We start from the raw sequence: 25,501 nt of genomic DNA, 5'->3' as shown, positions 1-25,501 counted from the left end.
ATTTCATATACTTTGAATTATTTTTTCATTTCTCTATTTTATGATTTCTTTTCTACTGTTTCCTATTGGTCAGTAATAGAGTGAAGATAAGTGCAATTTAATTTTTTTTCTGCCATTAAAAAAATAAGTTGGAACTTTAGTAGGCTGGTAAACTTTAAAAGTGAAACTTGACTCTGTAGTTGATTGATAATATGTTGTGTGCTTAATAAATCAAATATTAAACAGTAAGGTTTTCATTAGTAGATAGCCATGTACAAGATAGTTATGTAAGGCAAATATGGCTGCATGTTTTTTTGTTACGGGATTATAGGAAGTACAATGTTTAAAGTGTAAAATTTGAGAGAATTGTAACCCTTGCATATGTGGTTACCTTAAATTTAAAACATCAGATTTTAGTTTGATTTTGGTAATACTGCTAACAGAAATTATATGAACAAGCAAAGTATTATTAATATAGGGAAGTAATGTAGAATGTAGCAAAAGAATAACTTGTACCCACATTGAATTTTAAATTCTGATAGGGGAGTCCTATACATTTTTGATTATTTCCTGATTGCTTGTTAGAAATATACTATATACATAACTTTTTTCCCTCTTTTTAAAAAAATATGTGGGTTTTAGGGTTTTTATTACTACTTTTTAACCAAACCATTAGAGCCTAAAAATACTCTCCGGAGTTGTATTTCTTTAGCAAACGATTCTATATTAACCTTCTGTGTCCTCATCATATTTGTTTAGTATAAGCTTGTATGTGCATGTGTTCCAACTTTTTTTGTGGGGGGTTATCCAGTCATGGGGTCTGAACTCTGGGCTTGGGCGCTGTCCCTCAGCTCAAGGCTAGTGCTCTACCACTCGTGCCACAGCATCACTTCTGGCTTTTTTCTTTTTTGCTTATGTGGTGCTGAGGAATCGAACCCAGGGCCTCATGCATGCAAGGCAAGCGCTCTACCACTGAGCCACCTTCCCAGCCCGTGTTCAACTTTTAATTAGCAGTTAATACAGTATTAAATCTACATTATAAAATTGTAGATATGAGAACTGCTGCATTTCCATTTCTAAATAGGACTAATTTTCAGGTTAAGGAAAGATTTAAATAAAGTTTGCTAAGACTTGTTTAGGTTGACATTATCAAATTTGATTTCAGTTTTTAATTCCTATTTCATGTATGCATCATGAATAACATTGTTACTTCTATACTAAACATGTACAGTTTTTTTCCTTGATGTTATTTCCTAAATGTAAAGTGCAACTAGTAATGGCATTTAAATTTCATTAGGTATTTATAAGTAATCTAGCAATGGCTTAAAGTATACAGGGTGAGGTACTACATATCGATAGGAAATAGCAAGGGATTTAAATTTTTCCTGGGTTCCAGAGATCCTGGAAATAATCCTAAGTGAATATCAAAGTCATTATTTTCTTAACAAGTCTAAATTATTTTCAAAGAAGCAAACATTTTTTTAAATTCATACAATTTGTCTGCATTGATTTCCTTTGTTGGTATGCCAATGTACTTAATTTGAGAATAATGTTCACAGTATACCAACTTTCATCTTTTTAAACATACTTTAATTTGTGTTCTGTTGTCATCCAGCCATGTACATATCCACCTTGACCTAAGTAGTGATGTGTGTCCATTAAAATTTGAAAACTTCTTTTTCTTGATTTTAGTACTAATTTTTAATATCTCATTTTGAGCATACATTTTATTTCATTTTCCTTTTAGTAAAAGCACTTTTCATTCTGGCTGGGCTGTATGGATGAAGCAGACTACGTGAGTTTTAAAATAGTAAGGTTAAAATAGAAATGATCTTCAAAACTTGAGAATAAGTTGAAGCCTCATTGCCTTACACACATAATATTTCTGTGTAGAAATATATAATTATCATCTCAGTTATGAGAAATATCTCAGGGACAAGACATGAAGGGACAAGTTAATATAGAAGCTGTGGCCTCCGTTTTTTTTTAAATGAGGAATTAGAAATTACCAAAATAAATGAATCACCATGTATTAGCTTCAATTATTAGCTTCAATTCATCAATCTTATTTAAGCTCTTACTCAAATAATCATTCTTGCCATTATTGCATTTGTAAATATGTCAGTAATTCTCAAAAACAGTGATTAAAACTTACCTAGTAATCTTGACACTAAAAGTATTCCCCTAATATCAAGTAGTGCCTGTTGAAATTTTTCATATATTTTACTGTAGATTAATCAGAATTCCAGTGTGACCCATGTATTGTAATTGCTAGGAATATCTTTTCATTTGTTCCTTGCAATGCCCCTCATTTTCTCCTCGCAATTTATTTCTTGGAGAAACTGTATAATTGTTTTTTCTATAATTTCCCAGTTTGGATTGTTCTGTTTTTCTGAAATTGATTGTGAGATCAAAAGCCTTAGTGATTTGTGTTTAACTTTTTAAAGACTACTTCGTCAGTGGTATGTGTTCTACCATCAGGAAGTGTGAAATACTTGCTTTTTCTGCTTTGAATCTAACAACCATTTATTGGTACTCAATGCCTAGATATGAACAGAACCTATTCAGTGCCTAGTTCATTAACCATTCTCTTGTCACATGATATTCTTTGACATTAATTATATACATATTTTTTCTACTCAACCTAAAGTTTTCTTTTTCTCTTTTCCACATCAGGAGGCCAAAGTCTAGTTCAAGTGACAGATTTGTGAAATTTACAAACTTACTCGAAATAAGTTATTGCTGCCCATAGTATCATTTTATATCTATACAACTTTCTTTTATTTTAACTTTATGTTTTATAATAGTTTTTTTCCTGTTTTTTTTTTCCCTAAAATGAATGGAAAAGGGTATCAGTTAAAAATAATTATGTAGTCTTGTACTAGTAAAGTGATCACTTTAGAACTTTCTAAAATACTCAAAATGGAAAATTTAACTGATAAAACTATTTTTGGGAAACAATATGATTGTATTTCATTTTAAAAGCTAGATGGACTTCTCACTAAATTTTTTTTGAAAATATAATTGAATGTGTTTCAGTTGCTTTTTAATCTTAGTTCTATACCGTCTGATTTAGTGATTCAAGAAATTTTACTCAGAGTCAGTATATGTTGATATTTGATAACTGTGAGAGCTAAAATGCAACCATCTAGACGGAAATGGAAGTTGGGGTACATTGTTAGGAACTTAAACAGCCTCACTCAAACATTATTTTTAGACCTTTTTTTGTATGAAGTGTTTGGTTTCCATTGTCTTGCTGATCATGATTACGGCATCATAATAGCTACTTTGAGACCATTATGGGTTTATGTGAATTAGTTAAATGAGTGAATGCAAATCTGTCTTCTGATATATTTGAATTTTTTTTGGTTGCTTTGTCATGTCACATTAAATTGTCATGGTTTTACTTTATGATGTAACTAAATAATGTGCATTGTTAGTAAGATGTTTGCATTGATTTTTGTTGTTACTTGTACCTACATTATGTTTGTATCTTCTTTATACCAATTCTTTTGCTTTAATGACATTTACTAGGAATAAATACTTATCTAGTGTTTAACAGAGTAGCATCAATACTCCCAAATGGTTCATGTGTCATGTGCTCACTTCTCACGTGGAGCATCCATGCAATTCCTCCTCTACATTTTGGTTGTTAAGTTTAGATATTAATTTACTTAACTGAGTAGCCCTTGATTACAGGTTGATGAATATGCTGAGAAGAAAAATCTAAATGAAGTTATAACTCAATTTCATTTTAGAACTCTCTCATTTCTCCCATACCGTTCTGTAGATACCCTGTGTAGAGGGTAAACAATATGCTGACCAAGTAGAACTATTATTGCCAATTTATGGTTTATACACTATTAAACATTTTCTTTACTAATTTTTAAGATAAGTTGTGATTTCTATATATACCATATATTTCATGAATTCTGTAAAATGGCTTGGGGATTTTTTTTTTATTTTTTACGTTTTGGTGAGGACCAAAATTACATAAACTGCATCCTTCTACTCGTAGACTTGGCACAATGTACGGTATGTCTTAGGTACTGGGTAAGTTGTTAAATTTGGAGCTGAGGAGACTGAGCTATTACATGTTTCTTATTAAACATTAGGGATAAGTATTTTCCACAGAAATTCTAAGAAGATAAAGGTATGGATGTTGTTAAAAAAAAAAAAAAAGTCTGTGTTCTAACTGCTTTGGTGGAAAAGCACTTAATTGGCATATATAAAGATCTGAGTTGGGTCCTCAGCCCTGAAAAGAATAATGGGGGAAATGTTGGCAATACAATGATGTTGTATGGGATTAAATAACTATAGTATCTCTAAACTCTTGGTAAAGAGACTGAAAAGAAGAAAGTGTAGTTTTGGAAATGGATTAGATACACACATATGCTCCATTGGCTTTCAGATTTTTTATTGAATTCTATCAGAATAAGATGAAAATTTTAATTATTTTAATACTTTACATTTACCAAATATCCAAAAATCAAAGTTTCTATTTGTATTAAGTTAGAGGAGGTAAGTTTGTAACTGATACTTGAGCATATGCACTTTTGTTGTACTGGAGAGTGCTGTTATTTTTCACTTTGAGGTGTTTCCAATGAATGTGAGTTATGATAACTACACAGCAAGCTATTTTTAGGCATGCATACAAACTTTTTGTTGTGACACTGTCTTTGTTTTCTGCCACTTATAAAAATTAGACCTTTGTTGGATGGTGGTAGTGTTGCTTTGTCACCAAACTAGCTTCACATTGAAAAATGCCAAGTTTTTATACATTGGCATTTTTTTTCCTCTGATTTTTTTTTTTCTGGAATAAAGTATAGAGCTAAATGTTAATAAAAGGTACGGCAATATATGTTATTTATGGGCTTACATCTGAGGAAATTTAATCGTAAATTTTTGTCTAAATACTCAGGTTTGAATGCAAAAGAATTTGCATGTTTTTAATGCATATGGGTATTCATCATTTATTAATACCATCTACCACATTCTTTTTTCCCATTAGAAGAAAAGCAATAATACTATATATATATTGTATATTGTATTGTGTATATATACAATATATACAATACATTGTGTATATATACAATACAATTTGACTATGTAGAGTAGATTATTTAGTTGATAATGGATCATACTCTGTTTCTCTTTTTCCCAGATACTCACTTCAAGACTTAATAGCTTATTCTGTTACTAAGAAAAGTTGTGGGGGAAAAAAAGACAAGAATATAAAATAAGTGGAATCAGGTGAAATAAAGCTGCCAAATTTAGGGAAGGAAAGTGGTATACATAGTCAATTTTCAGCTATAAACACCTAAGCTAGAAGTTATAAGACAGAACTGAATAACTAAAATACTTTTAAAACTTAGACTTGAAAATTTCTGTAGGATGTTAAAAATGTGACATGGTTTATTGCTTTAAAATCGCCATCAAATTTCAGGTTATTGCTGAGATTAAATGAAGGTCTTTGAGGGAATGTGAGATTTAAGGAATTTATAATGTGTAGTTTTAAAATCTTAACTGGGGCTCATACGCAAAAGTTTTCTTGAATATTACTACATAGATGATGTTAACTTCATTGTTACATATAACTTCATTGGTTATAAATTATTAACTCATAAATTTAAAATCTGTATACTTGGGGGAAATGATAAGCTACTTTACTCATGAATAAATGTAAGAAGTATTCATTAAAGGGAAATATTTAAGGAACTAATGTGAAATGAGTAGCAAATTTGACTATTGGAATTTTATTTGTGTTACTGCTGTTCCAATCACCTTAATAGGTTTCAACTGGCATAGTATTGAAGTAGGAGTATAGTCCTCTATAGCTTTGTCCAATGGTCAGACTTATAAATTACATGTTTGGGAAAATGGTAACAAATTATGGATGAGTCATTCCAAATCTCACATTTACAAGTGCTTGAGTAAATTTGCACTTCTCTCATTCAGCACATACTCAAATTGAGATAGACTAATGAGCAATTATGGATCATATGAACTGCATTGACATGCAAAAGTTACATAGTTTGAGGATGATTATAAATACTTTTAGACTGCTCATTGAAAGATTTTGGAACGTGTAGAAGTTACAGTCTTAAAACGAGGCTAAGAAAACAAATCAGTAATCTGGTGGTGTTAGTTTATTAAAGAAAAATTTACTTTTGGAAGGAAAAAACTCATTTTAGCCATCTAAACACCATATCACATTTGAAAAAGTTGGCAAAAAAAAATCTGGAGGTGAGTACAAGAAATATTTCAAAGGTGATAGTGCTTTAATTCTATTTCAGTTTTCCATGTCTGGATCCTAAGAGTAATGGCAATTATTTAAGAGGTATGTGAATAAACCTGTTTTAGTGAAATGTAGAACTTTGTATGATGAACAGGGCACCCCGAATGCAAGTCTACCTTATAAAACTTACAAAACCTAACTTTAGCCTTTGTTTTGTACTGTTGATTGGCTGACCTTTGCCAGACTATTCAACTTTGGAGTCACTGTGTTCATTTACAAAATGTTATCTTTGATATCTTTCTTATTGGCTAGAGGCATGAAACAATTCCATGGTTGAAGAAACTTTGTAACATAAGAATCACCCCAAAATTTGTACTGGGTTTAATCTGGCTAGAATTGTTAAAATACACACATGATACACACATGGATAGTTTTGTCCTGTCAATACTTAACATTTATGAAAATGCGTGGCACATTACAGTAATATTAATAGATTAGGTATTTACCTTTGCACAGTGTTCAAAATTAAGGTGTGCAATTTTAAGAACCCTTTAAAATTATTTGAATGACCTAATGTTTCTTGCTTTACAGAGATTCCATTTAAACAGACCTCTTCCATAGCCGTAGCTGGAGCTGTGATTGGGGCTGTCCTTGCCATTTTCATCATTGCTGTCTTTGTGACTGTGCTGCTTACTCCCCGGAAAAAGAGACCATCCTATCTTGACAAAGTGTAGGTATCTTTGTTGTCTATGTCCAACAGTGAATGCTTACTAGGCATCAGTTATATTTGAAGTGTCCAAAAGGAGGAAGTAAGGGAAGTGTTCGCCTTTGTTGGAACACTGTGATTTCCTCATTGTATTACTATTATTAACTTCAAATAGTTATATAAAAGGGTTTCAATTTAACATGTCTGTGTGTGCAGTATATCTTGATCCAGTGTCACCTTTTCCCTCATCCTCCACACTCATCTTTCATCTCCACCTGTTTCCTAGTTCCACTTTTACATATACATTGTGTATTATAACTATTTTCATTATGATTGTATCCATTTTCTGCCCACTTGCTTTTACTCTACAGCACAAGATATATATTAGCTTCCTGTCATTCATTTTTGTTAACAGCTGATTGTTTGATCAGAATATCTTAGAATTACTTTTTACTAACTGAGCAATGTCAAAGGGCTACTAGGGGCAAATTAGTTAGGTGAGTTTTTATTGACAGTATATTAGATATCTTACCACCTGGCCATGAAATGATAATTTATATTCAAAATATTTATGCATTTTAATTGCTTCTTTAACTCAATATATAAACCAAATGTATTGGTCCTTAGCATTAGAATCAATGTTTACTTTTTATTTTCTGTTTGACTGGTTATAAAGGGGACTTAAAACAATCAGATGTGTAGGATAGAATAGTACATTTTGTTTTATGAAAAAAAATCCCCAAACTTGAGAATCTTGATTTTTTGAAGTTTCAATTGATAATCTCATTTTAGTTGTACAAAGTGGTTTAAGTTTCTCCTTTTTAAAAATAACAGTCACCTCTTAAAACTGTTCAATGCAGGATCGACCTTCCACCCACCCATAAACCACCTCCCGCTTATGAAGAACAGTCCCCTCCTTTGCCTCAAAAAGACCTTCTATATCAGGTATGTACTCATAAATGTACTTTAAAAAATCTAAAATATAGTATTTCTAAACCATACAGCCAAAATCTGTGTCTTTCATTTTACTTTTTTTTGAAATTAGTTTTGTTTAAGAAGACTTTCTTCTATTCCCCTTTCTCTCACTGATCCAGACCATTTGTTGTTGTTGTTTTTAAATTTTTTATGCTAGTTACTGGGGCTTGAACTCAGGACCTGGGCACTTCTCTTGGGTTTTTGTGCTCAAAACTAGTGTTATAGTCACAGTTCTACTTTCTGCTTTGGGGTAGTTTTGTTTCTTTTTTTTTCCTTTTTTTTTTTAACTGTCAAGGTAATGTACAGAGGGGTTACAGTTACATAATTTTCTTTCTGTTTTAATTGGAGATAAGAGCTTCACAGACTTTCCTGCCTGGGCTGGCTTTGAACTATGTACCTCAGACATCAGCCTGCTGAGTACCTAGGATTATAAGTGTGAGTGCTTGGCCACTTAAAAATTTATAGAAGAATTTTGCCTAGTCTGGCTTGGAACTATGATTGTCTGGAACTCCTATGAATCTGGGTTTCTGGGTTTCTAGGTCTGTACTTGTCTTTTTATTTATTGGAAAGAATGATGGTGGACCTTTAAACATTTGGGGAGGGGGTGGTCCGATCGTGGGCCTGAACTCTGGGCCTGGGCGCTGTCCCTCAGCTCTTCAACTAAAGGCTAGCGCTCTACCACTTGAGCCACAGCACCACTTCTGGCTGTTTTTTTTTTCTGCTTATGTGGTGCTGAGGAATCGAACCCATGGCCTCATGCATGCAAGGCAAGCGCTCTACCAATGAGCCACCTTCCCAACCCTCTTTAAACATTTTATAGACATACATAAGAGGTTTTTTTTTGTTTTGATTCCAATGAACAGTATCTACTTTTGGTATCTCTATTTATAGTAAAGTTTAATAAGATAAATCAACTCATTGGACACTTGAAACTGAACTATATAACTTATACATTGGGATGGGACTGAAAAACTGGGACAGAGTGAGGGAAAGGGTGACATTGTCCAAGAAGAAAGGTACTCTATGTGACTTATGTAGCTGTAACACCTCTGTATATCACTTTTATAATGCCAATTTAAAAATAATAAATTGTTTAAAGAAAATAAAACAAGAATCAGATTCCTATTGATTTATGTTCTAAGAAGATAAAATTGCAAGAATGTTAGAACTGGAGCTCAGATGTTACATGAAAAAATTCAATTGGCAAGTTAGAGATACATCTTCCAAATGTCTTTCAGTTACCAATTAGTGCCTATTTCATTTATGCCTTTCTTGAATCTTTTCACCTTTCTATACTTCATAGTTGCATAGATTTCCACTGTGAACATTTTCATCACTCATATTCCAATGCATGACCATGATCAGATACCCTGCTTTTGTTATGAATCATTCGTAGCTGGTTTTTCCCAAGAACGACCTATTGTAACAAGTAGATACTACAGTTATAGTCTTTTGGTTGGAAGAAGAAAGGAAGGAAGATGTTAGAACAGTGAATTTTACCATTCATCTTGCAGGAAAATATATCATTGAGTGTAGGATGAAAAAAAACATGTACAAAGCTACATTACCAGTGTGGGTTTGCCCTCCCATAGCAATGAGAATTTCCAAACGTCTTACTGAACAAAAATAAGAAAAATAGGACTTGAATATCTGAAAACATTCGTCAGAGTTCAAATTAAAATTCATGCAACTGAGATGTAGTTGCAACAGTTAAAGTATGAAGGTTGTTATCTTTACCTTAACAAAGCTCACACAAAACTTAAAAATGAGAAAAAGGAAAAATGATCAAATTGGTGGAAACAAACAAAAATGGGAAAGATAAACCTTCTTAAGTTATATAGGAACTGATGGACTAATATATGTGACACCTTTAAAGCAGTATGTAACACAATAGTACCATGTGGTTTTTATTAAAATTGCTAAATAATTTTATTGGAAGATTTAACAACAAATTATTTCAGTAAAAGATGACATCATGGTATTCTCCCTTGATCGTTTGGAAATTAATACTTTTTTTTTTGCTTTTTTTTGTTATGGTTTATTTTGAAACAATCTCAATATATAGCCCATGACTTGAACTTGTGATCTTCCCTCTGCTGAGATTCTGGGTATGTGCCATTATGTCTGACTTCAGATGTTTATTTCTTTTTGGTGGTAGTGGTGGCGGTTGTGGGGCTTGATCAGGGCCTGGCCACTGTCCCTGAGCTTTTGTGCTCAAAATCTAGTTAGTACTCTACTACTTTGAGCCACAGCTCCACTACTGGTTTTCTGGTAGTTAATTGGATGTAAGAGTCTCATGGATTTTCTTGTCCAGGTTGGCCTTTTGAACCATGATCCTCAGATCTCAGTCTCCTGAGTGGCTAGGATTGCAGGCATGAGCCACCAGCACCCAGCTAGATGTTTATTTCTTAAGCAACTATAAGGCACTAGTACTGAGCACACAGTTAATAAAACAGATGGAAAAAATTATGTGGTTTGCATTTCAGTGACAGACAAATGTATAGAATGAAAACTTGCTTCCTTTTTCAAAATCAACTTTATTAAATTATATTGGCATAAAATAACCTACTCATAGTAAAAGTGTGAATTAGATGTTGTACATAATACACACATAATTTTTTTTGGGGTGGGGGTGGGTGTGGTCATGGGGCCTGAACTCTGGGCCTGGGCGCTGTCCCTCAGCTCTTCAGCTCAAGGCTAGCACCCTACCACTTGAGCCATAGCACCACTTCTGGCTTTTTTTTTTTCTGCTTATATGGTGCTGAGGAATCGAACCCAGGGCCTCATGCATGCAAGGCAAGCGGTCTACCACTGAGCTACCTTCCCAGCCCCATATTACACACATAATATTAATAACCAGGACACACTCATGCGCATGTTCAATGCCAGTAGTTTCCTAAGTGCCTTCTGTAATCTTCTCAGTCCTTCACTGGCTTCCATTTCACATTCTCAGAAAATGTGAAACACACAGCCAAACACATGATTATCTCCTGTCCAAGAATGTGTTCCAACACTTCTACTGAGTCCCTGAACCTGCAAATAGTACCATGTTATCTATATACTATATATTTACTACACACATATATACAACTATCCTAGAGTATTACTTTATAATTTAGCATAGTAAGAGATTAACAAATGATGGAACAGTTTTAGCAAGATATTGTAAAGTTGCATGAATGTGGTATCTCTTGGAAGAAATCAGACAAATATTAATATTTTTAACCCCTTATACGTATATAAGTGAATCTATAGGAAGTGAAACTGTTAAGAGAACAAGACTATGTATGTTTCTATGTTCTCACATTTTATGCAAGGAGATTCATACAGTATGTTTCCTTGCTTGGTCTTGGTACTTGCACTTGAATAATTTTGAGAGATTATCAGTACAACTATTGTATGTTCAATAGTTTGTTTTAAAATAGATGTACCTTGTTGATGTGCTGTGTTCTGTTTATACATTTACTTGTTGATTGACATTTTCCTTGTTTCCAGTTTGAGACTATTACAGACATTTATGTTTGAACTATGAACATTTATGTGTGAGTCTTTTTGTAAATATGTCTTCTCATTTTTCTTGGATAAATGTGTATGACTAGAATGGCTGAGTCATGTGATGAAATGTATTTAACTTTTTAAATATAGAACTGAGTCATATGATAATTATATGTTCAGCTTTTTAAGGCAACACAAAACTTTGTTTTTTTACCACCATGTTTCTAGTATTTCATAAATGTATGAATTACTTGTGGCTCTTACCAGTTTTAGATTTGCTAATAGGTATGCAGTTGTATTGCATCTTGGTTTTGATTTGCATCTATAATTGTTTCAATGAGAAATAGTTTTTCATATATCGAATTACCTTTCTTTGGTGAAGAACTTATTCAAATAGTTGCTTAGTTGGTTGCTGAATTGTTTTCTTATTGTTGCTTTTGGAGCATTCTTTGTATTTGGAATATATTGAATTAATATTTTCTCTTACCCACTTTTTTTTTTTTTTTTTTTTTTTTTGTCGGTCATGGGGCCTGAACTCTAGGCCTGAGTGCTGCTCCTCAGCTCTTCAGCTCAAGGCGAGCGCTCTACCATTTGAGCTATAGTGCCACTTCCGGCTTTTTCTGCTTATCTGGTGCTGAGGAATTGAATCCAGGGCCTCAAGCATTCAAGGCAAGCGCTCTACCACTGAGCCAACTTCCCAGCCCCTCCTACACACTTTCTTGTCATTCTTATACAGTGTTTTCACTCTTGGAGGAAAGTGTGGTGATTCCATTTTGTTAGTTGGTCTTTTACTTAATCAAAACAGTATGGTTAGTATAGTTTGGAATATATCATTTTTCATTATAAGCTATATTACTGATTAGAAAATGTAATGAATTAATTCAAACAGTTCAAATACGTTTTCATTTATTATCATAATTCATAATGAATTCCTGTCTTCACTAAAATACAATTTTGAAAGATTTAGCTTCTTTAATGTTATTTTGTAGCTTATGTTGAAGTCATTGTCAAACACTAAACTTAGTACAAGTACAAGCTTAATAAAACCTTTAAAATCAGACATAAATCTGAAACATGAAGTAAAATCATTTGATTCATGCTCTTTTTTTTAGTAGTATCACATAGTATGCAACAGTATAATTACTAAGTAAGAATGAGAGGCACTCACAGTGGCTCAAGTCTATAATCATAGCTACTCAGGAGGCAAAGATCTGGAGAATTGTTGTGTGAGGCTCACTCTCAGAAAATATGTAAGATCCTAGTGAAAAAAGGCAAAAAAGGGCTAAAATGTGGCTTAGAGTGGCAAAGCACAAGGTCCTGAATTCAAATCTAGCCAAAGGGAAAAAAGATTGAAACATAGTTATTTTGACCTATTGTAAATTGTAAAAATACAGTTAAAAAAAAACTTTATTCCAGACTTACTATATATATATGAACCAGGTCTAATCTGGGAAGTATAGAGTGTAGTTTTCTAGGCAAAGAATTGAGTTTGTTGTATTTTATTATTTTTATTAGAATAAAATGTTAAAAATATTGCCAACATTAGCACATTAAATACAAGAATTTTTAGTTGTTGATGTGTGTGTGTGTGTGTGCATGTGCATGCTGAGCAAGCACTGTACCACTGATCTGTTTGTCATCTCAGTGACAAAGAAAAGCACAAATTGGAAGATTATAGTGCAAGCTGGATTAGAACATGAAGCAAGATACCATTTTGAAAATAAAACAAAAATGGTCTTAAGAATGGTTCAAGTGGTAGATTGCCTACTAGCAATCTTGAAGCCATGAGTTCAAATCAGTACCATAAAAGACTGAACAGTCCAAATTGGAGAGACATTCACATGTTTCAATAAGACTTTGTAGGATAACTCCACTTGGTTTCATCTACATCATAAACTTCTCATTTTCTTTCTTCATTTCACATTCTTAACTCTTGAGATTTAGAAACTGATCTGCTATAAAAATTATACACTCACTGCATTCATGTGTTTGGTTGGCCTGTTCTTATTTCTTTAATTATGGCTACTAATTCCTTTGTAGCCTTTTCATATCTAGTAAATTCCTCTGTGCAAAGCTAGTCAACATTTATTGCATTGCAATGATAGTGAAATTCATTATTCAGAAAGTGAGTTTTATAAATAAACCAAGGATAGTATCAGAAATTTGTGGGGGACAGGGAAGGCATGAAAATCTGTCACTTTACACCTAACACCTAAAAAAATTGATTTTAAACTTGGAAAATTTATACTTCATTACTTGGAAATTATGTACTTCATCATTTTTGAACAAGGTAATGTAACTTTCAGAAAAAGTGTACATCTTTATTATATTAAACTTCTATCACTGTCAGCTCATTATAAGTACAAATTAACCTCTAGTTTTTAACATTAGTATTTAAAGTACTTCATAAACTATATTAAAGGCTTGACGTATTAATTTAAATGCAGTGTCAAAACTTTTTAAAGGTAGACCTTTTAATGGCCCAGTGCTACTAACCATTAATTTACTTAATTTATGTTTTTTGCCTTGTTTTTTTATTTTTTTATATTTTAAAAGTTTATTATGGAGATATACATTCCAATCAGATCTTAGGACTGGTTCATACGAAACTTCAATGTCACCTAAAGAATTAGGTCGACTCTGCATTTCAGTCACTAATTTGAAGGGAAAAAAATAGAAAGATAATTGCAAAAGATCTGCAAGTAGTGAAGTGAGTTCTTATTTCCATACATATTAGTCTCAGAAGAAAATAATGTTTCTTTTTTTTTTTTTTTTTTTTTTGGTCCAGTCCTGGGGCCTGAACTCTGGGCCTGGGCGCTGTCCCTCAGCTCTTCAGCTCAAGGCTAGCGCTCTACCACTTGAGCCACAGCGCCACTTCTGGCTTTTTTCTTATGTGGTACTGAGGAATTGAACCCAGGGCCTCAGGCATGCAAGTCAAGCGCTCTACCACTGAGCCACCTTCCCAGCCCGAAAATAATGTTTATTGTCTGGTCAAATCTACATGGCTATCCTCAGAAATTTATATCATCGGATTATATTCATATTCTTTTTTACCCTAGCAATTTTTAATAAGTTTTTTAATTGTGAAAATAACGTACAGAGGGGTTACAATTACATGAGCAAGGTAATAAGTACATTTTTTATCAAGCATTGTTGCCTCCTCCTTTGTTTTCCCCTACCATCCCTGCCTTCCTATCTCCACCCCGCCCCCCCCATCCTCCCTCCCCACCAAAGTTCATTTGGTCAGTCATGGGGGCTGAACTCTGGGGCCTGGATGCTGTCCCTCAGCTCTTTAGCTCAAGGCTAGTGTCCTACCACTTGAGCCACAGCACCACTTCCAGCTTTTTTTCTGCTTTTGTGGTGCTGAGGAATCGAACCCAGGGTCTCATGCGTGCAAGGCAAGCACTCTACCACTGAGCCACCTTCACAGCCCCAAATTGCCTTAATTTTTAAAGAATTAAATTTAGACATTTTTCTTGAAATATAGTTAGAATATTTGTATATTTGTTTATTTTAGACTTGTTTTAAGTTCACACTGTCATCAGGGAGTGGTGAATCTTAATTAAAATATAAATGACTCTTTATTGACTCAGAATAAGTAGAAATACAAGAACAATTGACTAAAGTTCTGGATCCTTTTTGTCTATTATGGGACTTTTGAGCTGATTTCATACTTTGGCTATAGTGAATAGTGCTGCAGTGAACAAGTGCTGGTAACTTTACCGTATCAGTTTGTGATTTCTTTTGGATAAATGCCCAGGAGTGGAGTTGCTGGATCATAGGGTAGTTTTTTGTTTGATTTGTTTTGAACAACCTCCATATTGCTTTTCAGAGCTGTTGTACTAGTTTTCATTCCAATCAATAGTGTATTAGGGTGGCATCCTCCCCAATATCTGTTACTGTTTATTTTCTTGATAATGGGCATTTTAACTAGAATCTCAATGGTATATTGAGTGAAGCTAGGCCCAGAGATAAAAAGGACCCCTTATATGTGGAAGCTAAATGTAGCTTACAAACTCATAATATGTCAGGTGGTATGCAAGTATATACAAATGTATTAATTGAAATACAGTAGATTCAGGGGAAATTTCAAATAGTATAATTCCTTAGCAAAGCAAAATTGAAGCTGAGCAAAATAAAACACTAGGAAGAGGGTAATCAAAGGGTGGAGTGAGGCCAAGAAGAAAAGGATAGATTAATGAAGAAGATAAGAAGAGGAAAATGTAGACAAGAATTCAGTGTGTATACTACAAAATTAAGAAAAGCAGAGGAAGCGTGGGGGAAAGATGGGTGTGAATGTTGAAAGGAGTGATAATGATCAAGATATATTGTGTTCATAAACAGCTTTGCTGAATGGCAACTCCTATATAAGTTACTTAAAAATAATTTTTAAAAAATTAGAAAAAATAAATGAATTCCGTCAGATAAGTACAATGATATATCCTCTGAAATTTCAGTGGACTTAATAGAATCTAACTTTAGAGCACTTGTAGTATTTTAAAAATTAGGAACAGTTGTATGGTCAGAGACATCTGGACACAACTGAAAAATTTTAAATGGTAAAAAAATAGTTTTCAGAAATGAATTTGTTACTTAAATTTCATGTACATATAGTCTGTTTTACTTTAAATTTGGCCACTTAGTCTTATTTTAGTCTAAACAAATTGCTGAACTTCAGCATACCAACAATTAGAAATATAATAAAGGTCACATAAAATGTTTAAAGATAGATTAAATAGATTAAATATATCTTATCAGAAATGCTTGAGACCAAAGGTACTTCAGATTTGAGAGCTATTTTAGGATTTTTAGAATCTTGTATTTTTGAAGATGTTACTGCTTGTTTATCCCTAACCCCTAAATCAGAAAATGCTCTAAAATTCCAAATATCTTTAATGCTTTTGCATCATATACCCTTAATGCTTAAAATCAGTAGTCTCAAAAACATAACATCTAAAAACATAGTTGAAGGAATTTGTTTTTAAAGTTACTAGATTTTTTTAAAGACCTGTATGATAAAACATAATTTTTAACAAAGCCACATGTTAAAAACAAATTTGCATTATAATTGTCCATTAGTACCTGAGAGATAGTGACTCCAGGTGCCCTGCAAATTATCTTTCAGTGAGTTGACCTTAGTCACTTTGACCTACAGCCTCTAAATTCTGTTTTCTTTTACCTGGTCTGCCATGGCAGCCTGTCAGCAGAATTTTCAAGATTACTAAGTTAGCATACTGCACTATAGCATAGGGAGCCACAGTTACCAGTCTTTCTTCAAGTATTTTACCACGGCTTTGGTTTGGCGGTAGCATTTGTTATTTTCTTTGTTATATTCTTAAACCAAGGTGTTTCTCCACTAAGTTTAACATACACAAATCTCCCTTTATTAATAGTTATTGATAGTTTCTTAATTAGGAATATGTTCAAGGAAAGCAATTAGCTAATTAGTGATTTAGTATTTTTTAATTTCATTCTAAACAAAAAAATAATCCCCATGTGAGTTAAAGTTAATTTTTCAAGTCAGACCTGAGCAGTATTTTACTAATGAGAAGTTAATAGACCTACTAGATAAGGAGGGAAAAAAAAATCTCTGGAGTGACTGTTTATTTTAAATTATTGATGATTCCATACATACAAATATTTTAAAAACCATTTGGTCCTCAAAGGGAAACAGGGAGCTACCAATCAGAAAGCCACCCAATTTTCAGTATTAACCTAAGACCTAGGTCTGTAAGGAAGAAGACAGATGACAGACAGACAGATGGTGGAGACAGGCTAAACTGTCTTCCCTATGACACGCCTATGCCATGTGGTCTTTTCCTCTGCCAAAGTTCTCTTTCAGTAAACTTTTTCTATCATCCAAATCTTTTTGGTGTGTTCAAATAATTTTCAGATTTACCATTGTGTCACAACTCATTTTCCTTACTGTTGTGTGCTGATTACTAGAAAACACATATGTAACACATTCATATTCAAGATCATCCTTTATGATGATTTCTGTGACAACCAAACAAAAGCTGTAGCGTTTATATGAAATATTTTTAGATCTACTTATGTAATTTTTCAAGATATCCAGCTTGAGTTCATTTAGCATTTCTAATAACTATATAGTTGGTTATACCTTCTTTTCCACTGAGCAAAATCCTGCTAATTCATTATTCCATTGAATTGGGGGGGGGGAATGTAATTTTTCTTTACAGATAAGTTCTTCTTAGATACCATTATATGATTCTAATTTCGTCCATTAACTGTATAATTAGTTTGTGTGCTAATCAGCTTTCAATCACTTAAGCAAAAGTACCTGAGATAATTAAGTTACAAAGTCAAAAGGTTAATTTTAGCTCACAGTTTCAGAGGTTGTGGTCCATGATTTGTTGGCCCATGATTTGAGCTCATAATGAGTATAAGAGTGCAAATCCATTCACCTCCTGGCCAAGAAGCAAAGAAATGAGGGAGTGTAATGGACAACAAGGTCCTGTAATACCTTTTAGGGCAAACGTTCACTGTCTCACTTCCTTCTACCAGACCCCACCTCTTACAGGCTATCCCAACTTCCAATAACACCATATTGGGGACCAATCCTTTAACACATGGGGTTTGGGGAGCATTTTAGATCCAAACAATGATAAATAGCTAATGAGTTGATAACTACACTGTTCTATGTATTTTTTTTATTAAGTTTAATTTCAAGAGTTTACTAATTCCAGATATTGTCAGATTTTCCTAGAAAGTAGCTCTAATGTAAATAAAAGCTTGAAGGGTCCCCCCCCCCCATTTATATTTTCTCCTGTGGAGCACTGATGACCCAAACCTTACAATCCTAGCTACTCAGGAGGCGAAGATCTGAGGATTGTGACTCAAAGACAGCATGTACAGGAAAGTCTGTGATACTCTAATCTCCAATTAACCATGAAAAAAGCTGGAAGTGAAGTTGCGCTCACGTGGTAGAGTGCCATGCTTGAGCAAAATAGCTGAGATAGTGCAGAGGCCTTGAGTTCAAGCCCTAAAACACACACACACACACACACACGCCTGCACGCGCATTTGCATGCACATGCACATAAAGATTTTTCTCCTTAAAAATAAAAGTTATATTCTATTTTACACCTTTTTATAGTTGGTTTACAATTTGTGACTGTGATTCTGCACATAGATACCTAGACTTAAGATGCACTTTGGATGATACATTTATGGTAGCTTTATCCACAATCAATATTAGAAGAGAGATGTTACCTCCTCTTTATAAGTTGGAGAAAATCACTATAGTTAAAGGTTTCTAAGTGCTTAGCACTTAGTGATTTCTATTCTAAATTTATTAGCAATTTACTGCAGGTAATCTCGATTTCAGGTGTGTGGTAGGCCATCACTCTTGTTTATTACAATAAATAACATGTAAATCGAGTTGTTTCAAATAATTTTAAAAAATTAAATGCTTTATTATTGATGTATGTGTTCCTATAGAAACCACAAGTGTTCCTTTAGAAAAAACAATATAAATTAGTAGCTTTACTTTCTTGAAGAAGCTGAGAATTGCAGGCTATATTCAAGCAAAGGCAGCCTGTTTCTCATTTAGATATGACTGCATGTAAAACTGTAATACTGTGGGTACACACAAATACATACTAAACAAATTGATTGTACTAGAACTTAAAAACATGAAAAATGGTAATTTATACTTCACTAAAATTAAAAACAACTGCTTTTTTAAAAAAAGTAGTTTTACAAAGGGGCTATCATTCAACTTATCAGTTTGTAAGTACAATGCCTCTTGATCAATATTACTAGTTTCATCATTCTCCCCATTCCTCGAACCCTACCCCTTTTCTCAGTTTTCCCAGTTTCACACAATATGCAGTGTACCTCCCTCTCTTTATTCATCATTATGTGTGATCAGACATTGAGGGTTGGGGATTTTACTAAACTTTCTTAGTTAAGCAGGTACTGATAAACTGGATTTCACAAGACAGGACACAGATGGACTTCAGAAATCTGACCAAAGTTTGGTCAAGGTGGAATCTTAGTCAAGGATTAATTTTTCTCAAGGTTGTCTCAGACAGTTTCTAAGTTTGGGTTCTTCTATTCTTTACTGCCTTTCAACTGAGAGAACATATGTTAATCCTAATTATAGTTTACATTTATTCAGCATTTTTAAATATAAGGCATTGTTATAGTGCTTTATATGCATTAACTCATAATCTTCATAACCCTCTCGTGAGGCACAAGCTGTTATTGTCCTTATTTTCAGATGAGCAAACTGAAACTCAGAGAATTAAGTTACTTTACCAACTATGCCAGGTAAGATTAGAAACCAACCAAGTAATCCCATCCAAGAGCTCACACTATATTTTAAATAGAGGACATATTACTGGCCTGTGTGTCAGGGAACATGGGATTGGATTTGTGCTTCAGCTCTTCTACAAGTAAACCCTTTGGGAAAATGCTTCCACGTCTCTGGAACTTGGGAACTTTATTCCAAAAGGCATAAGTTTCTGGGTAATTCTTAAGGGCCTACATGCACTACAATTTTAGAATTCCTCAGATGAAAAAGAATGAACAATCATGTTCCTTCTAATTTATTAATTGTTGAATGCCATCTTAGGATTTATCAGCTTTGATTCCCATCCCCTCTGTACTTATACATACAGATGCTCAATTTAACACCATTTTCCCCAACACATAGGTTATCATTGCACCTCCATAGGACAGCACTCCACCTGCCTATGTATGTTAGTATCTGAAAGCTATTTATATGGGGAATCATGGTCCTACTGCTCATATAGTAGAACCTCAAAAGAAAAACAATCTATTCCAATAAAAACAGTTCACACTCATACACATAAACACATTAAATATATATGTATATACATGCATATATATGTAGGTGTATGATTATACATATATATGTATGTCCTCTAGTAAGTTTTAAGAAAAAAAGCATTAAAATGTAAGCACATGTTTTCTGAGAACAATTACGTTGTCATCTACTTTGCCTTTGCTACACATTTGTAGCCCAGTGCTTGAGACTTTTCTTTTGGAACATTTCACGAAATCAGGAAACATTTATTCATTTTGCTGACATCATAACATTCTTTATTGTCTCTTCTTGATTTGAACTGAATATATATTCAACTAAAATGATACTTTTAAATAACGATATTAAGGCTTTCATTACACCTCCTGTTTTCCTCTGATACTTACCATACTTCAAGACTTTTCCCCATCCACATGCTCTGTCTTGTGCTCACAGGTGGTCCCACAAGCTAGGTACTGCCCAGGGTCCTTGTGAATTTGATACAGAAACCAAAATGTTACTAACTTAAGTATGCAGGAAATGTCATAACATGGAAGTTTTGCATGAACAATGATGGAAATACAATTTTTCCATTCATTTCTACACAAGTCTCAGGTTAGACTGGATTTTACTTTACAGAAAAGAAATTTCGATTACCTACTCTTCATTCTTATTGATACTATATTTGTTACAGAATTCTTCACCCACCAATTGTTATCAGGCATGTATTCTTTTCTGACAGCTTGTTCCCTTCATCTGCCATTTGTCCTGCACATTTGTTGTCTGTCTCACTTTTCTGTGAAAGTGGTTAGGTTACCTAGACTTACTTGAAAAATCTTACACTAGTCTCTCGGAGAGCCTTTGTTTCATCCTTTACAGTACTGTTAAGGTTCACAAATCCCTGCAAATGAGGTGACAGCAAAGCACACCATGTTGCTTTGGAGGAAAAGAGGTAGACGATTTTTGTAGATTTTGAAGCCACTGACTTTGGCAGCACCTGGCTGCTTCTCCTCCAAGCAGCTTACATTAAAATATCACATTCTTTGAGAAAACAGGCAAAAGGCAAACATTTGTGCCCTTTAATACACAGATGGTGCTCATTTTCTTTGATATGCCACTCATTCTGAGACTGCAAGGAAACCAACCTACCTCTTCCACATGTATGTTCCTCTTCTTTAACATGAGATGCTTCTCCATAAACAAAGAAGGTGTGCTTCTGCCTCTGCAGCCTCTCCTCATCTGCACACAGGCAGAGCTCTTCTCCATATGATAACGCTTAGATCTTCTCATCTTATATGTTGTCATTTTCAGCCTGTGAGCAGCTCTCACCTCTTTTGGATCTTTCACCTGTAATCACGCATGATCTTTCTCAATCAACAGCTTCTGTGGGGACCCATAGAGTCTTTTTTTTTTTATAAAAATGATGTACAGAGGGATTGCAGTTAGTAAGTCTATGAGTACATTTCTTTTTTTGGGGGGGGGTGTCTGGTCATGGGGCCTGAACTCTGGGCCTGGGCGCTGTCCCTCAGCTCTTCAGCTCAAGGCTAGCGCTCTACCACTTGAGCCACAGTGCCACTTCCAGCTTTTTTCTTTTTGCTTATGTGGTGCTGAGGAATCAAACCCAGGACCTCAGGCATGCAAGGCAAGCGCTCTACCACTGAGCCACCTTCCCACCCTCATACATTTCTTTTTGAACAATGTTACCCCATCCCTTATTTTCTCCCACTTCCCCTGCAAAGCCCCCTCCCCTCCAAGTTGTAAAGTTCATTTCATGTCTAGTGAGTATCACTGTTGCATTTGTCCCACTGTTTCTGTGATTCTCTTTCCCTGGCCCAAATCAGAAAGCTTATATGCAAGACTAAGGGTTCTAAAATAAAAAAAAACAGTGACCACCGAGAATAAACCAAAGGAAAAAGAAAAAAGAATTGCAAACAGTACACACACACACACAAACAAGAAACAATAAAAAAAAAACCCTGTTGTTTCCATATCTTGGAGTTCATTTCAATTAGCATCGTTTTATATGGTCGTATGTACATAGCTATTGAGCTTTTGTAATCCTCTGCTAGAACTATCCTAGGCATATACTAATGAACAGGCCTGAAGACCAGTGGAAATAGAATTGAAGATCTGGAAATGAACCCACAGACCTATGGCCACCTAATCTTTGATAAGGGAGTTAAAAACATTAGATGGAAGAAAGACAGCCTCTTCAACAAATGGTGCTGGCAGAATTGGCTATACATGTGTAGAAACTGAAGTTAGATCCTTATATATCACCCTGTACCAGAATCAATTCTAAATGCATCAGAGACCTCAATGTATGATCAGATATCCTGAAAATATTACAGGGATAGGGGAAACACGAGGGCTTCATACAGGTCAAAACTTCATTTCTTTAGATGTATCTTTTAAACCTTCTACTTCTTTCAGAGAGGAAAGGATGTTTGTAACATGGCCTGTTCTCCCAACCTGAGAATTTAACATATCTTTGTCCTCTTCTATAAGACCTTGTCAGAAAGAGCTAGCACATTTCTTTCCTCTCGTGTGTGTGTGTGTGTGTGTGTGTGTGTGTGTGTGTGTGTGTGTGTGTGTGTGTGTGTGTGTGTGTGTGTGTGTGTGTGTGTGTGTGTGTGTGTGTGTGTGTGTGTGTGTGTGTGTGTGTGTGTGTGTGTGTGTGTGTGTGTGTGTGTGTGTGTGTGTGTGTTTCCCTGTTTCCCTGAATGGAATTTAATCATTTTGGCTCCTAGACTCAAACTCTTATAATATTCTCTTCTGTTACCCATACTGATATTCCTTTCACAGACAAAAATGGCCTTTTTTCCCCAAACTTTATTTAATAAAGTATACAGCCTGTATTTGCACATGTCTGTAGCTTCTCCATACTTAAATTAAGTCCATTAGTGTGTTTTCTCTGCTTCCTACTACTGGTAATAAAATCCCACCCACCATCCCCTCCTGCATCATCATCATTTGCAGGCTAATGGTTCCCAGGTCCTACTCACTGTCTTGCCTTGTCTTGCTATCTGAGTAACTCGAGACTTGAGGCTCTCAGTCTGGCCCTTAATGGTCTAATTTCTCATGCTCCCAGATTAACCAAGTGAATCCTCTTTTCCTATCAATAAGATCTGAATTTTCACATCATTAACTTCATTAACTTCTTTAGTTTGGCCTCTGGATACCTGTCATAACTATGTTCTATATAATTGACCTAGTCTGTTATCTTATTTTTTGATAGATTCTAAGTATTTTGAAATTTTAATCCAATTTATAGCAAAATCTGGTGTGAATTACTGATTTTTACAGTGTATGGTCATCATTACCTCACTTAATATGCATATTCATATTTCTCAATAAATAATGATGCAGTTGATTTAGTAAGATAAATAATGAGAGCAGTTTGACAGTTCTTAACACAATGTAATTGCCATGATTTGATCATTATATGTTATCTACTCATTATACACAATAAGGTATAATCATAATGTCTTAGTTAAAATTTAAAGCCTGCATTTCAAAACAAATGTGTTCCTAATAATTTTAAATAAGACATTTTTGTACACTTGTGATTTGGCCATTTGATGTTAGTAGCCTATCAGGTGGTTACATGCTACAGCAAAATGGTATGTAAGAAAAAGTAAAAGCATAACACATACATCTCTTTTGTTTGAAAGATATCCACATGAAAGAAGATTGTTAATTTCTGGAGAGCAGAGAGCATAAGTTCCTTTACACATAATCAGTAGAGTATTATTAATGATGTGATTGTTGTAGAAGACTATAACTAATTTCCAGTGGTATCCACCTCTCTATAGCTCAATTGTCAGAGGTAGCAGAACCAAAATTTCTATCAGTTCTCAAGCCAAATACCCTAAAACATGACAACTCTTGCTATTAACATTGTGTCTAAAATAACTGTATTTAGCATATTGACGGTTGTTTCAGGTCCTTAAGTATTAAAGGTTTTAGGAGATTGTTTCTAGCTTTTTTTTTTGCCAGTCATGGGGCCTGAACTCTGGGCCTGGGTGCTGTCCCTTAGCTCTTCAGCTCAAGGCTAGCATGCTACCACTTGAGTCACAGCGCCACTTCTGGCTTTTTCTGCTTATGTGGTGCTGAGGAATCGAATCCAGTGCCTTATGCATGCAAGGCAAGCACTCTACCACTGAGCCCCCTTCTCAGCCCCCTCTAGTTTCTTTTTAATTTTTTTTTTATTATTTAAAGAATGGTATACAGCCAGATGCCAATGGCTTACACCTACAATCCTAGCTACTCAGGAGACAGTGGTTGGGAGGATCACAATTTGAAGCCAGGTTGGGCAAAAAGTTACCAGGACCACATCTCACCCAATAATTGGGCATGGTAGTGTGCATCTGTAATTACAAATACTCGAGAGGCATACATAGGATGATCACACTGCAGGCTAACCGTAGGCCAAAACATGAAACCCTATCTGCAGGTCTAACTAACGCAAAGTGTGCTGGAATTGTGGCTCAAATGTTAAAACACATGCTTACCAAGCTCAAGACCCTGAGTTCAAACCCCAGTACCAACAAAATCCACAAAAGTGGCATAATTAGCCGCCTAGACATTCTTAACAGATGTATCTTTTTTCAGTGTTAGAAGAGTTGACAGTTTGAATTGGAATTGCCTGAGGTTATTTCAAAAGGACAAAAAAAAGGAATTTCTGAAAAAAACATAATTACTCTGAAATTGTTTATCTCATAAAACAAACATCTAATTTTATAAGTATAGATCTAGAATACTTGAATATAAGAAGGAACTTAGATGCTAGATTAAATATGAGTTTGGGGAAAGCCAATACTAAGGATATCCAGAGAATAAATTGATTTTGATTCTTATTTTAGCATGATTTTACCATTATTTCTCAGCCATCAGTGAGATAGCACAAGGCATATTTCATCATAGAACATTTCCTTAAACAACATAGTATAATGTATAATATTCTTCACTTAGGGTATGGAGATGCAAAACTGCCTAGTACAGAAAAGGCAGTTACCATCTTTTAAGGACTTTTTGAAGATACAGCAACAAGTAAACCTTGAAAAATTGAAGGTTTTCCCTCTGGGAACATTTGTAGATCTAATGGTATGAGTGGATCAGATACAATATTAAAATGAAGAGCAAAGATACCCAGAGTGATAATAGCACAACATTCTGATGCTAAAATATCAGTTATTTATTAGTTACATAAAATAATACAAGTATACATAATCTATTTAATTTGTGATCAGGAAATAGCTAGGATTTATGATTGTGGGAACATCTTTGAATTGAATGTGGGTGTCTGTCTTGTTTG

The 25,501-nt window shown here is 34.3% G+C and overlaps 1 protein-coding gene across 7 annotated transcripts in view; it reads left to right on the top strand.

Moving 5' to 3' along the window:
• Nectin3 (nectin cell adhesion molecule 3) overlaps window positions 1–25,501 on the top strand; it is an 84,573-nt gene that overhangs the window by 46,159 nt on the left and 12,913 nt on the right. For 3 of the 7 annotated variants that reach the window (XM_070030275.1, XM_070030277.1, XM_070030278.1), the window contains 2 exons: window positions 6,809–6,947; window positions 7,784–7,868. In XM_070030275.1, the coding sequence (XP_069886376.1) occupies window positions 6,809–6,947; window positions 7,784–7,868 (224 nt within the window). Of the gene's footprint in view, window positions 1–1,726; window positions 3,539–6,808; window positions 6,948–7,783; window positions 7,869–9,963; window positions 9,991–25,501 lie in introns of those variants that run through there. The other 4 variants (XM_070030280.1, XR_011373547.1, XR_011373548.1 and 1 more) reach the window with 4 other exon arrangements.

This window comes from Dipodomys merriami, unplaced genomic scaffold (assembly GCF_024711535.1).
Source record: "Dipodomys merriami isolate MVZ:Mamm:240054 unplaced genomic scaffold, mDipMer1.0.p SCAF_2, whole genome shotgun sequence".
Taxonomy (NCBI): domain Eukaryota; kingdom Metazoa; phylum Chordata; class Mammalia; order Rodentia; family Heteromyidae; genus Dipodomys; species Dipodomys merriami.
The sequence above is the reverse complement of the archived record's forward strand: the minus strand, read 5'-3'. Positions and strand labels throughout refer to the sequence as shown.